General features: G+C 41.0%; 1 protein-coding gene across 2 annotated transcripts in view; it reads right to left on the reverse strand.

Moving 5' to 3' along the window:
* The window catches only part of RBL1 (RB transcriptional corepressor like 1), a 75,900-nt gene extending 63,609 nt beyond the window's left edge, over nt 1-12,291 (reverse strand). For both annotated transcript variants that reach the window (XM_030830647.2, XM_060284113.1), the window contains exons 1-2: nt 11,889-12,291; nt 8,690-8,823 (exon numbers count right to left, since the gene is read on the reverse strand). In XM_030830647.2, coding sequence (XP_030686507.1) covers nt 8,690-8,823; nt 11,889-12,044 — 290 coding nt within the window. In that variant the 5' untranslated portion in view covers nt 12,045-12,291. The remainder of the gene's footprint in view (nt 1-8,689; nt 8,824-11,888) is intronic.
* Nucleotides 12,292-14,951: the final 2,660 nt, after the last annotated feature.

A 14,951-nucleotide genomic window follows, 5' to 3' on the forward strand; every position in this document is an offset into this window, starting at 1 on the left:
ATGAAATTACTTTGGTACCCAGAATCACTGTGGGAATGTAGATTTTGAATTAGTAGTCAATACATAAAATACCTTCTACTATGCAGGGAGTACCTATCTACTTCTTTTATTCCCTGCAGCACCTAGACAATACTCTGCATATAAATTACAAAGTAAATGTTAGGCAACAGACTGATGAGTTCACAAAACTAGTTTGAGGAAAGACAGAATCTCCCAATACTGGATTCTGGAATTTGATCACAAAGCACCAGACTGTTACAGGGCAGGAATAAAATTCAAATGTTTGTGTTCCAACGTGTGGTTCTACCTCCAAATATAAACTAAGAAGGTAGTACATAACCAGAAAATCACTTAATGGATAATGGCTTTACCTTTCTGGCTTATTTAATTATGAGTGCATTTTTTTTATGTCCTCATGTTAGTATGGCCTTAGACTGAAATTTTGTAGTGTTAAAGCTCATTTAAGTGTCTAGGGCTATATACAGAATGATACTTGTAATTTTTTTCTTAAAAAAGGTGGTGGAAGAAATCATTAGCTAGTTGTCCATAGGTGTTCAAACTCCAGACATGCTGATTGAAATCTAAAAATCTGAGTTTTTTTAAAAGATCTTTATCAGGGCTTCCCTGGTGGCACAGTGGATAAGAATCTGCCTGCCAATTCAGGGGACACGGGTTCGATCCCTGGTCCGGGAAGATCCCACATGCCGCAGAGCAACTAAGCCCGTGCACCACAACTACGGAGCCTGCGCTGTGGAGCCTGTGAGCCACAACTACTGAAGCCCGCATGCCTAGAGCCCGTGCACAGCATCAAGAGAAGCCACCACAATGAGAAGCCCACGCACCACAACGAAGAGTAGCTCACGCTCGCTGCAACTAGAGAAAGCCTGCGCACAGCAATGAAGACCCAACACAGCCAAAAAAAAAAAAAAAAAAAATGTATATCATGATACCCTGTGTGTGAGAATTCTCCTTTTTGGTTTTCTTTTTTTAACGGGTAATATGCATAATTACAAAATTTAAAAGGTACTAAAGGATATATGATGTCTGCTACCACCGCCCTCCCAGTTTTTTTCCACTAAAGCAATCAACTTTGCCTTAGTGACTAATTACATTGTTACTAGTTATTTGTCCTTGCAGAGCTTTTTAAGGCATTTATAAACATATACCTACTTAAACGTTTTTCCCACTCATACGATACCATACTACCTACAATATTCTGCACTTCATTTTTTCCCTGTAATTTATTTTGGAGATCTTTTTTTTTTTTTTTTTTTTTTGCGGTACACGGGCCTCTCACTGTTGTGGCCTCCCCCATTGCGGAGCACAGGCTCTGGATGCACAGGCTCAGCGGCCATGGCTCACGGGCCAGGCCGCTCCGCGGCATGTGAGATCTTCCTGGACCGGGGCACGAACCCATGTCCCCTGCATCGGCAGGCGGACTCTCAACCACTGTGCCAGAGAAGCCCTGGAGATCTTTTTATATCAGTTCATGTAATACTCCTTCCATAATTTTAAGAGCTGCGTTTTATTCCACTATATGAATGTACCATAAATGTATTTAAACATTCCCTTTTATCCCTTAATCTTTTTATTTTGAAATAGCATCAAACTTACAAAAAAGTTGCAAGAATAGTATACAAGAACTCCTTTATTCACCGATAATTAACATTTTGTGTATTTGCTTTGTCATCCATCTCTCTCTCTCTCTCTGTGTATATATGTGTATACAAGTGTTCCTTGATTTATCATGGGGTTACATCCCGATAAACCCACTGTAAGCTGAAAATATTATAAGCTGAAAATGCATTTCATATACCTAACCTACCGAACATCATAGCTTAGCCTAGTCCACCTTAAACATGCTCAGAACACTTCCATTAGCCTACAGTTGGGTAAAATCATCTAACACAAAGCCTATTTGATAAAAAAAAGTGTTGACTATCTCATGTAGTTTAATGAATACTCTATTAAAAGTAAAAAACAGAATGGTTGTGTGGGTACAGAATGGTTTTAAGTGTATTGGTTGTTTACCATCCTGACTGCATGGCTGACAGGGAGCTATGGCTCACTGCTGCTGCCCAGCATCATGAGACAGTATCACACCATCAAGTCACAAATCTTAAGTCGAATCATCATCTGTATATGTATCCACATGTGATGGTTAATTTTAGGTGTCAATTGGACTGAGCCACGGTGCCTAGATAGTTGGTCAAACATTATTCTGGATGTTTCTGTGAAGATGTTTTTTGGATGAGATTAAAATTTTTTAGAAAAGTTATATACGGGCTCATGGATTTCCACTGCCTATCTGGACCAAAGCCAACCTGCCTACAGTCACTGCTGAGTGCCCAATCAGCCAGCAGCAGAGCAACGTTCTTTAGGAGGCTGTATATGCTCTGAATCAGCAAACAGTATAGTGCTGTTTCTTCCATAGCCAGGATTCACAGGTCCAGGAATCAAGAGGTGGGGGGAGAGTGGCACCACTCACTATTACCCCTACTGACCCACCAGCAAAATTTTTGCTTCCTGTCTCTGTCACATTATACTCTGTTGGCCTAGAGGTCTTAGTTCCAAAGAGAGTAATGCTTCCACCAAGAGATACAACAATATCCATTGAACTAGAAGTTAAGACTGCATCCAACCACTTTGGGCTCCTCATGCCTCTAAAGCAACAGGCAAAGAAGGGAGTTACTATGCTGGCTGGAGTCACTGATCCTGATGACCAAGGAGAAATTGGATTGCTACTCCAGAATGGAGGTAAAGAAGAATAGAATACAGGAATCCCTTAGGGTAGCTCTTACTATTACCATCCCCTGTGATTAAAGTCAATGGAAAACTACAACAACCCAACAGGCAGGACTACTAATGGCCCAGACTCTTCAGGAACGAAGGTTTCGGGTCACCTCACCAGGTAAAAAAAACCACAACCAGCTGAGGTGCTTGCTGAAGGCAAAGGAAATATGGACTGGGCAGTGGAAGAAGGTTATTAATACCAACTACAACCACATGACCAGTGAAACGAGGACTCTAATTGTAACGAGTATTTCTTATTTTGCTACAAATATGTTTGTGTGCGTGTATTAAATCTTTGTATTCCTTCCTCTCTTACCCACTTGTTACGTAACATAGCACGTACTGACTTTATACCACAGTATTGTTAACTTTACTTCCGAGCATTTAAGTTATAGGATATCAAGAAGAGTAAACATCACCCAAGGATTTTGCATCCTCTTTTGGGGAAAGGGTTAGGGCATTTTGGGTTGTACAAAGTATACTTATCTCATGTTAGGCTAATGTATGATCTTGTTATGGCTTTTATTTGCAGATTAAGTATGGCATAAGGAGATGTGTATGAGCGCCCAGATATTCAGTCAAACATTATGCCAATGTTTCCATTAAGGTATTTTTTGGAATGAAATAAACATTTGGATTGGTGGATTCTGAGTAAAGCAGATTACTCTCCATAATGTAGGGGGGCCTCATCTAATCAGTCTGAAGGTCTTAACAGAAAAAGACTGACCTCCTCCCAAGTAAGAAGGAATTCTGCCAGCAGACTGCCTTTGGATTCAAACTGCAACTCTTTCCTGGGTTGCCAGCCTGCTGGGCTACCCCATATTTTAGACTCTCCAAGTCTCCACAACCATGTGAGCCAATTCCTTAAAATCCCTCTCCCTCTCCTCTTCCCAACCTGTGCATGTGTGTGTACATGCTATTTTGCATGTGTGCTCGCTCGCTCTCTCTCCATATATATGTGTGTGTGTGTATATACACACACACACACACACACACATTAACACATTCTATTGGTTTTGTTCCTCTGGTGAACCCCAATATAACATACATATAATTTTTTTCTGAAGCATTTGAGAGTAAGGTGTAGATATCATGCCCCTTTACTCATAAATACTCTTCTATTTTCATAAAGAGAAAATGTATTTACTCAAAAATATAGTTTCTATTTCCTGAGAAAGAGGTCTTACATGATTAAGTGCAATTATCAAAATCAGAAAATTTTATATTGATAAAATACTATTAGTTCATATTTAAATTTATAATTCACCAATTGTCTCAAGAATGTTCTTGATAGCAATCTTAAATTTCCCAGTCTAGGTTGTAATCTAGTAGCATGAACTGCATTTATGTGTTATTTCCTTTTAGTTTCCTTCGGTCTACATCAGTTCTTTAGACTGTCTCTTGTGACACCAACATTTTGGAAGAGGACAGGTCAGTTATTTTGTAGTATGTCCCTACATGCTTCCCTCATTATTAGATTTAGGCTATGTATTTTTGACAGAGTACTACATAAGTGATGTTATATCCTTCTCAGTGGGTCATAACCATTTGTCCCATCATTGATAATAACTCTGCACTTGATTTAGGTGGTATCTGCCAGGTTTTCCACTTCAAAGTTACTATTTTTCCCTTTGTAATTGATAAGTGACTTATAGGGAGATACTCTACAATTATGCAAATATTTAGTTGGCATTCTAATATAAGGAAGATATTTCCCTTCTCCCCTATTTATCATCAGTATAGATTTTATTCAGTGAGCTATAATCCATTACTGTCCCTATTCATTCTGATGCTCAAGTTATCCCAGGTATGATTACAAATGGGAGCCTTTTCAAACTAGCTCCTATGCCCCCTGGACATGTCCCCAACATTTTTTGAGCACTTCCTTACTTTCTGGCATAAGTTGTTCCAGGTTCGTTAGAAAAATAGGTCTGCCCCAGCTTCTGAATCAGCCATTTCTTTGAAGACATTATGCTAAGTATTCATTTGTTGTGTCCTTCCTTGGAGATACTATGCTGTTATTTGAAGACATTAGGCTAAGTGAAATAAGCCAGTTACAAAAAGACAAATACTGTACGATTCCACTTATGTGAGGTACCTAGAACAGTCAAATTCGGAGAGACAGAAAGTAGAATGGTGGTTGTTGAGTGCTAGGAGGAGGAAGAGGGAAGTTATTGTTTAAGTGGTATGGAGTTTAAGTTTGGGAAGATGAAAAAGCTCTGGAGATGGATGGTGGTGAGGGTTTAACAACAATGTTAATGTATTTAATGACAATGAACTGTACAATTAAAATTGGTTAAAATGGTAAATTTTATGTAATGCATATCTTATCACATACACATACAATTCCCCCCAACCCTGCTGCCAAAAGCAAAGTATAGAGTAGGGATGGTAATATGGAACATACATTCCAATAGTGGCACACTACCTAATTTTAATGGCACTCAAAAGATAAAAAAGAAAATTACTCTGTAAAAGTTAGTATCATCAATGTTCCAATTAAAATTATGAAAAATCATTTTTCATTCAGGTTCTATTATACTATGAAAATAATGAATGAATGAAAGTTGTCTTGATTTAAGTTACTGAAAAACTTGTAAAAAATTAGTTCTCAATACTTAAAACAATAAGATATAGACAACTAACTGTTTTATTAAAATGAATTGAAAATTCAAATTATAAAATAGATACAATTTTTTAATACCCTTAATAGCAGAATAAATTTTTACATGAAACTTTCTTTTTAAGTTGGAAGTTGCTTTGGTTAAATTTTTTTTGTTTTGTAGACTGAAGCTGAATATAGATACAGTTCAAAAGGAGACATACTAATGTATATTTGTATATAGATACATATGTAATACAGCATGACTTGGGAGGCTCGCCACTTTCTTAGGTATATAACCTCTGGGAAGTAATTTAATCTCTTGGTGACTTGGTTTCCTCATCTTTAAAATGAGATTTATTTAATACAATTACTGTGAGGATTAAATTAATAAAGATATGCAAACTATTAGCACATATTGTCTGTCACACAGGTAAATATTCAATAAAAATTTGCTAGTTTTACATGTTTATGTATAAATCTATACTTAATCAGTATTTTGCAGTATAATTTATTAACAATATTTGATGGATATTTTCCCATATCTATAAAGATCTACATAGTCATTTAAAATTACATTTAAAGTTGAAATTTTGAAAATAGCCCAAATTATTATAAATCACTGTAAATAATAATCATCACTTGAAATTCTTTTTTATTTGCCTGAATGAACATACTGATGTTGGTCAACAGCTCTTTTAGCAATTAGGAATGTGACACTTAAAAAAATTTTTAAAACCAATCCACATTTTAAAAAGTATCTTTTGGGCTTCCCTGGTGGTGCAGTGGTTGAGAGTCCGCCTGCCAATGCAGGGGACACGGGTTCGTGCCCCGGTCCGGGAAGATCCCACATGCGGCGGAGCAGCTGGGCCCGTGAGCCATGGCCGCTGGGCCTGCGCGTCCGGAGTCTGTGCTCCACAACGGGAGAGACCATAGCAGTGAGAGGCCCATGTACCGCAAAAAAAAAAAAAAAAAGTATCTTTTGACTCATCACTACACTTTTAGGAATTTATCTGAAATACACACTTACAATAATGTTCACTTGTCTGTAATCACAAGGGACTGGATATAATCTAAATGCTCATCAATAAGGGGGCTGGCTAAGTATATAAAACATCCTTATAACTTAAAATATCCCACAGTCACTAAAAAAAAATTAATGAGGTAGAGCTATACATAGTGATATAGAAGGATTTCCAGAATATAAAGTAAGAAAAGCAACAGAAAAATACATTTAGCAATGATCTCATTTATGCTTAAAAATAAAATGCAAAAAACTAAAAAACAGATTTTTTCCTGCTTAAAAATTTAATAACAGTAAATTGCTAATAGTGGTAAATTCTGGGGGATGGAAAAAGAGACATCTTTCTATTCTTCTATTCTTCTATAGACATCTTCTATTCTTCTTCTGTATTATTTAAAAGTTTAAACCTTTTTTCTTTTATTGTGGTAAAAGTATATACAATGTAAAATTTACCATTTTAACCATTTTTAAGTGTACAGGTCAGTGGCATTAACCATTACCACTATATACCTCCAGAACTGTTTTCATTATTTGAAATTTTTATCATGAGCTTGTACTGTTCAGTTTCCGCAACAACTTATTATTACAAAGATTTAAAAATTTAGTATGGTCAGTGATGAGAACCATCAATAGAAAAAGATCACATGACAATGGACAAGGTTTTGCTCAATTAAAAAAAATTACCTTAACTCCTTTTATCTTAGTTATATTTTCATTTTGTTTTTATCATGAATGACAAAAATTATATTTACTAAAGTTTTAAAAATTGTCTTGACTTAATTCTTTTTCCATTTATAGAAACCAAAATTGTTCTGAAGATTTTTTTTTTTTTAATTTAGCATGAACTGAAACTTAACCCTTGCTGGATAGGGCTTTACACTTTCTCCTCTGTCCTGGAAACCCAGGATAGCAAATAGACAATGACCTCAAATAGTCATTATGAACATTAGCAACTATCCAAATCTGAATCACTCCATTTCTGTTGTTTGGTATTCAGGCAAATAGTTCCATACAGTTGATACCAGAGCAAGTAAAAGCTATAGCTAAGACCCACCAATTGCTTAGTATTTGCAAGGGAAAAAATATCAACCATACAGTAGAGCAACAAGAGAACATCGTTAGCAGATGATCAAAATTAACATCACCAATGAGAGGCAGAAGGATATCATGTGCCTCTAGATGTGATATACTGAGGACACAAAATCACTTATGTAGTTTTCCACCTAGGAATGTAAAACCTGCACCTAATCATAAGGAAACATGAAACAAAACGAGGAACAATCTATTAAAAAGGGGGGCAGGGTGATTGTGAACTATACTCTTCAAAAATGTCAATGTCGGGGCTTCCCTGGTGGCGCAGTGGTTGGGAGTCTGCCTGCTGATGCAGGGGACACGGGGTTCGTGCCCTGGTCCGGGAGGATCCCACATGACGCGGAGCGGCTGAGCCTGCGCGTCCGCGTCCGGAGCCTGTGCTCCGCAACGGGAGAGGCCACAGCAGGGAGAGGCCCGCGTACAGCAAAAAAAAAAAAAAAAAGTCAATGTCATAAAAGACAAAGGCTGTGGAAATGTTCTTGTTTAAAGGAGACTAAAAAGACATGGCAAGTGAATGCAATACCTGACCCTAGATTGGATTATTTTTTTTTTAAGATTGGATCTTGAAGGAAGAAAATGCTATCAAGAATGTTACTGGATCAACCAATAAAACTACAATAGAGATGCTAGATTATACAAAATTACTGTATCAATGTTAACTTTGTTGACGTTGATAACTGTACTGTAGTTATTTAAGGAAATACACACTGAAGTATTTAGGGGTAAAGGGCTACAATGGACACCACTTAAATTGAAATAGCTGAGGAAAAAAATACTATTTAACAGAAAAAGATCAAATGATAAAGCAAATGGAGTAAAATATCAATAAAAGGTGAGTCTAGGTCAAGGGTACATGGATGTTCTTTGTCGTTTTCTTATTTCTGCAACTTTTCTGAAAGCTTGAAATTATTCTCAAATTTAAAACATTAATGAAAAAGTTACAGAGAAAAAAGATTTAGAACCTCTAAATCTAAAAAGATTTAGAGGCCTCTGGTTTAAGTAAGTTAGAATTTAAGGAAGAAAGGCAGAGAAAGAATGTGAGAATTGGGAAAAGATACCTATATGGATAACAAACTTCGAATGGGATGAAGCTAAATGATTTAAAATAAAGAGAAATTAAATCCTAAAATTAAATTTAGGACTTATAAAATAATGTTTGAAAAATCAAAGTGCTTTACCTTAATTTAGCTGAACGTAGTATTCTGGTAAGTGAAACACAATTTCCTTCCATGATACCCTTTCCAACTGTGGGAATAATGCTTTTGCGGCAAGCGACATATAATGAACATGCCAACCAGTGGATAACTTCTCCCTAGCAGGCAAAAGATAAAACAGCAAAATGGATACACTATGTTAAAACGCTTGAATTCTAGAATCAAAAGAGATCTTAGAATTACCTGATCTAATATTCATCCTGTATTAACAGGCCAGAGAAATGAAGATATTTGCCCAAGGTCACAAAACTTAGTTGGTTGCAGTAATGGGTATAAAACTCCTTACTCTTAGTCCTGTGTAACATGCTAAATCCGTATTAATCTAAAGATAGATCTCTCACCTATACCCCAAATCTAATATTATTGAAGAGTTTTCAATTTCTCAGCATTAGCTTTCTCAATATTATAACACCAGTCATGGCCTTGATGATGCTGAAGTTCCTACCATTTTAGTTTTAGGTTTCTTTTTTAACCAGTTTGGCAGAGAAAGGAAAGAACAGAGTAGAAGATGGCAAGAGAATTACACATATAAAAATTAACACCCATCACAACACAAAGGAGACTGTCAGTTTTGTGAGGTAAAAATTTGGGGAATTATTTACCCTAATCTTTAAAATAGTAAGTATGGCTCTCTATCTTAGCAGACACTTCAATTTGCAATGCTACAAAAAAGGTGTCATTTGGGAATTCAACACTTAATTCTCTGCTTTAGGCTTGAGATATCCAAGCTAGATTCACTTTATGACTTCACTGATGAGTTTTACATAAAATTAAGAACTAGACTCAAACCTCATAGCACAACACAATACTGTTGTGCAGATCCTCTTTAAGATCAGACTCTAAAAGAATAAAATGATTGATAAAGATTTCTTGTAATAATCCAAAAGGGGTGGGTAGAGATGGGTAGCCACCAATAAAGCTAAGACCTAGTGTTCCTACCCTAAAGTACTATAGTGAAAAGTCTCATTTGCTCAAGGCATTAAAGGAGGCAGGTAAGCTTAAGGTTGAATACTTTTAGAAGCCTTGATTAACGAATTGTTTGGGTATAGCATCCAAGTACTCTATAGCTTTTGGATACAGGCTACTAGATGAAAACACTATTAAGACAGAGAAACTTTAAGAACCAAAATTACTGCTTTGATTTTTTTCCTTAAAAAAAAAGCACCTATAGTATTTAATTTAGTTCCTTTACGCTAGGCCTTAGAAATACAAAAACAGTTTCTAACATCAGGGTACTCCAAGTGTAGAGCTAAGAGGAACAGATATTATACTATTATCTATAATTGGTGAGATATATGTTTTAAAAAGAATTTAAGAGAAAGTGTTTTGGGAGAATATAGTGTAGTTACTGATTTTGACTGGGGGTCTGGGAAGGGTTCACAGAGGGAGACAAAAGTGCTAAGTGGTGAAAAATCACCAGAATGTACAGGGGCGAAGTGGGGTGGGTAAGCAGGAGCTAGTCAGGTAGACTAGAGGGGATAGGGGCTGGGCAGAGGGGTTCTTAGGAAGCAGCAGATATATGAAAATGCCCTCCACCAAAAACAAAGCATAAAAGAAAAGGAAAATAAAACACTCTAGATAGAATAAACACTCACAAAATCTCAATTCACACAGCTGTGATTTTGGTCAAACATTTAAGATATCCTGATGAACTCGGCCTAACTGGAGATTCAGCTCTTCAACTTTCTCTGCAGTTGGGAGTGAGGGAAAAGTTTCCAGGCAGAGGGATCGGCATGGAGAAAGCACGCAAGTAGGAACAAGCTTGGCATATTCAAGAATCTGAAAGATGTGCCCAGGTTAATACCTTGACCTCCATCTGCACTCAGCAGTGCTTTTTCAGTGACAGACCAAATGAGGACTCGATGTCAGAAATGCTTTCTCAGACTTTAAAAGTTTGTTTCCAATCTAGAGACCATAATTTATAATCTCCCTTAGCTTCTTATTCTTTCCTCAGCTTTCCAGTCGTGTCACCCAGAGATGCACATCACTGTCCTTCATCCAGTCTATCCAGTCCTACCCTGGAGACATACAAGAGTCTCTCTTCTCCTCTCTCTCTCTCTCACACTCACTCACACACACACACACACACACACACACACACACACACACACATTCAACTCCAAATTTCCAACTCTATGCCTTAGAGCCCACCCATTATTTCACCAGGTGATGAGTCAGCAGAGCACTCTGGGTGAGACCAGCTCTCTTGGATCACGAAAACCTTTGACCATAAGGCTACTGGAGTAATTGCAAATACATTCCATCACAATTCTACCTCTATACTGGGCTTATGCTTGTCTGGGTTCCTATGACAATTAGCAGAACGACCCTGGGCAAGACAATCCTCTGGGCCTTGATAATATTGCCTGGAAAGCAGGTTTAATACTCGCTGCCCTGCCACGTTCACAGGGCTGTTGTGAGGACTTAATGCAAGAACGGTTGGGGAAAATCTAATGATAGCCTACATTTATTTTGGTTAGAGACAGACACTGTGATTAGCATCTGGATAATCTAATTATCCCCATCTGAGAGAGGAGGAAACTGTGGCCGAGAGATAAGCATTGTGTGCACACTGGCTCTGATCAAACTGCTGTACAGTGGCAATACTGCCGAAAGAGCAAGCCACACCTCGAGGCGGAAGGGTGAAGAGATTATGGCTCAGACTCCTAACTCCGGCTCCACCTCTAACGGTGCGACCTTGCGCTTAACCTCTTCGGGGCTCAGCTTTCCCATCTGTGTAACGGGGATCACAACATGTTCGAAGAGGTGTGGCGGCGAGAACCAAGTAAGATGACATATTTAAAGCGCTGGGCAGTGTCGTCTGGGCACACAATTCACGTAAGCTTCTGCCATTAGAGTAACTGTTTAAGCAGATTTAAGGGCAGTCCCATGACGTTTGTGGCACTGGTCTGAACACTAGGGGACCCTGAGTGGCATGTGACCTTGGACAAGCCACTCCTTTTCCGGACTTCGGTTTCCCGCCTCAAAATAAATGGAGAGATTGATCTACACTCGCCCTTCCAGCTTCGCACTCCTCGGCGCGGGGCTGGGCAGAGACCCTTCCCGGTGGGGAAACTCCCACCGCCCCATAGGGTGGGGTAGGGGCGGGGCGGGGGTGGGGCCTGGCGAGCTCGGTCTCGCCGCCCCACCTGCCGCCGCTCACCTCTAGGCTGTAGTTGCCCCGGATGGCGGTGAAGTCGTCCAGGGCTTCGGCCGCGCTCCCCTCATCCAGGTTCAGCTCCTGGCACAGGGCCTGCAGCGCCTCCCCGGCCGCGGCGACCACCGCCGCCCCCTCAGAGTGGGGATCGTCCTCGTCCATACCCTCAGGCCCGGCGGGCGGCGCGGTCACAGACCCCCCAGCTCCTTTCTCCCTCCTGGGCGCGCTACCCACAACCACCCGCGCCAAAAGCGCGCGAAAATCGGTAGCCGCAGAACGACGTCTCTTCGATGGTCTGCATCCGCGTTTCTCCTCAAAAAGGTCCGTTTCTCCTCCAGGGCTCCTAGCCTCCCTCTCCGGAAATATGATAAGAAGACGGACTCCGGGGCCTAGAAAACCCGGACTTGGCCCTTGGCGGACAGCGGTGCACACAGCCGGCAGGGCAAATTTGTAGCGGAGGGATCGGCGGTCCGCGCGCAGGATCTGCTGGGAGTTGTAGTCCACATCCTGCCTTGGAGCCGGCTGCGCCTCCCTTTCTTGGTGGCTCTTTGGTTTGGGCCCCGCTGGGCTGCCAGTTGCGAGGCGGCCCCGTTCATCTTAGGGGGAAACCTCTTCTCTTCTGCCCGGCCAACCCACGGGCCTGGGTTTGTCACTGCCCCGGGACGCCATAGTCTGATCGAGAATTGCCCCTTGAGTTAGAAGATGGAGGAGGGACCTGAAAAAAGTGGTCTCTCGACAGCGAGGGCGGGGGAGGGCCTCGTCGCCCTCTCCTCAGTGTCTCCAGCGCCTAGTGAGTGGTCTTTTGAATGACTGAAGGGTTGGTGAGGCAAGGTTTATTGGGGTACACTTGTCCATCTCTTCTTGATCGCTAGACGAGGCTTGACCTGGGCTGAAAGAAATGCAGTAAGGAGCCACTTTCTCAGCTTCCTGGGAACTGGGACCCTGGAACCCAGTAAAGACTGTTATTCCAGACTTAGGAATGGCCTGAGCATAAGCCTGAAGGCGTGGAGCTGGTCTCGAGGCTTACCCTTCCGCTTCACCAAAAACACCTTCTCCAAGAGCCAGAGTGATCATTTGAAAAGGTAAATCAGAGCACGTCAGTACTTCACACAAGACCCTTCAGTAGATTCCTTTTGCCCTTAAAATAATATCCAGACTTCTTGACCTGGCCTATAAGGCCCCATGTGATCTGGCCTCACCAGGGCATTGTCCCCCTCCTCAGGTATATAATAAGATCCAACCTCACTGCTTTGTTTTGGAACCTTGGAAATGCCAAGCTGCCAAACTAGTTCTTGCCTCAGAGCCTTTTTCCCGTGCTGCTCAAACGGCCCCACATATTCTATGGCAGACCTTTGCTTGTCTGGCTCCTCCTCATCCTTCAAGTTCAGCTAAAAGTCATCTTGTCAGGCCACCCCTGAGCACTGTATTTAAAACAGCTGACCCTGGTGGCGCAGTGGTTGAGAGCCCGCCTGCCAATGCAGGGGACGTGGGTTCGTGCCCCGGTCCGGGAAGATCCCACATGCCGCGGAACTGCTGGGCCCGTGAGCCATGGCCGCTGAGCCTGCGCATCCGGAGCCTGTGCTCCGCAATGGGAGAGGCCGCGGCAGTGAGAGGCCCGTGTACCGCAAAAAAATAATAATAATGACTAAAATAAAATAGCTGACCCGCATCTCCCCCCATCCACCCCATTTCATTGTCTTCATAGCATCTTATCACTATCTGAAATTATCCTATTTGTTTATTCGCTGGCTCTTCCTACTAAAATGTGAGTTGCATGAGAGCAGGGGCCTTCCTTTCATGTTCACTGTAGTCCAAAGTATATAGATGAGTGACCAACTCGTAGTTGGCACTCAGTACTTAGCATGGTGTGTTTGAAAAATTACAAAGAAAACCTTTGTTGCTTGGATGAGGGAAGGAGTCACCAGAGATGAAAATGGAAGACAGGTCAAGTTAGGTTGCAAAGGATCTTATAAAGGTAAAAACGTGCACATTATCAGGGATTTTAATGAAAGGAGGTGAATGATCAGTATGTGTTTTGGACAGGTTCCTCTGGCTGCAGTGTCACACGTGGAGTGCATGGGGTAGAGAGTAGAGGTATGAAGATGGTGGGAGGTTGGTCCAGCGTAGAAAGGAGCCAGTCTGGAGAGACAACTTTGTCCTAGAACTGAAGGGGGCACTACTGAAGGGGAGGCATCTCCAATACCAGGTTTCCATCTGGGCCAAGAGGGTGAAAGGTGATACTGTCAACTAGAATGGGAGTACAACCAGAGGGATAAGATCAGTTCTGGAACTGTTGTGTATGGGATGCTTGCAGGCAGTTTAAAAGGAGGCTGTTGGATCCTGGAATGTAGCCCCTCTCTCCTGGGCAATTTCCCAGTCTTCTACATTCTCCACACGTGGGGAGGGGTGGGACTTGGGAACCAGTGGCAAGCCGGGTCTCAAATGAGTAAAAACTCAAACTCCCCCTAAAAATTCAGACGCAAATTGAACCGCCCACGTGGAACTTCCAACTCTGCTTTCTTCTAGCTGACTTCAGGGCCATCTCATTATTATTTTCTGAAAGGGATGTTGGCACATAGTGTCCGTACAGAGACTTACCTCCCATGAGATTTTACTTAGAGGTTATGGGCCGTTAAGGGGAGGTCTATCTCCAGTGCCAAGGGTTCTGTAACAGGGCTTATCATCTCTCCTCCTAACTTCCTTTCCTGTCAGCAAAGAAATGTCAGGATTAGTGGAGGTGAAATGGATGAAGGTCTTCCTGTACTGGCTCATTTGTTTTCTAATTAACCTACTGTGCTTCTTTAAGAGAGAGCTCCAGGAGTGGAGACAGCCTAGACATGAAGATTTGGGAATTCTCAGGCAGTACCTGAAGCTAAGGGAGCAGGTTCATATCACTCAGGGAATGTGTTGGCATGAGAAGAGACTCAGGGGTAGAACCTCTAGGAACACCAACATTTCAGGGATGGGCAAAACTTTAGGAGTGAATGAAAAAAAAAAAAAAACTGTCCAGAGAGGTATAAAAACAAGGAGAAGTAATTCAGAGGCCAGGAAAGAATTACTCCATAGAGT

The sequence above is a fragment of the Globicephala melas genome, chromosome 15 (assembly GCF_963455315.2).
Source record: "Globicephala melas chromosome 15, mGloMel1.2, whole genome shotgun sequence".
Taxonomy (NCBI): domain Eukaryota; kingdom Metazoa; phylum Chordata; class Mammalia; order Artiodactyla; family Delphinidae; genus Globicephala; species Globicephala melas.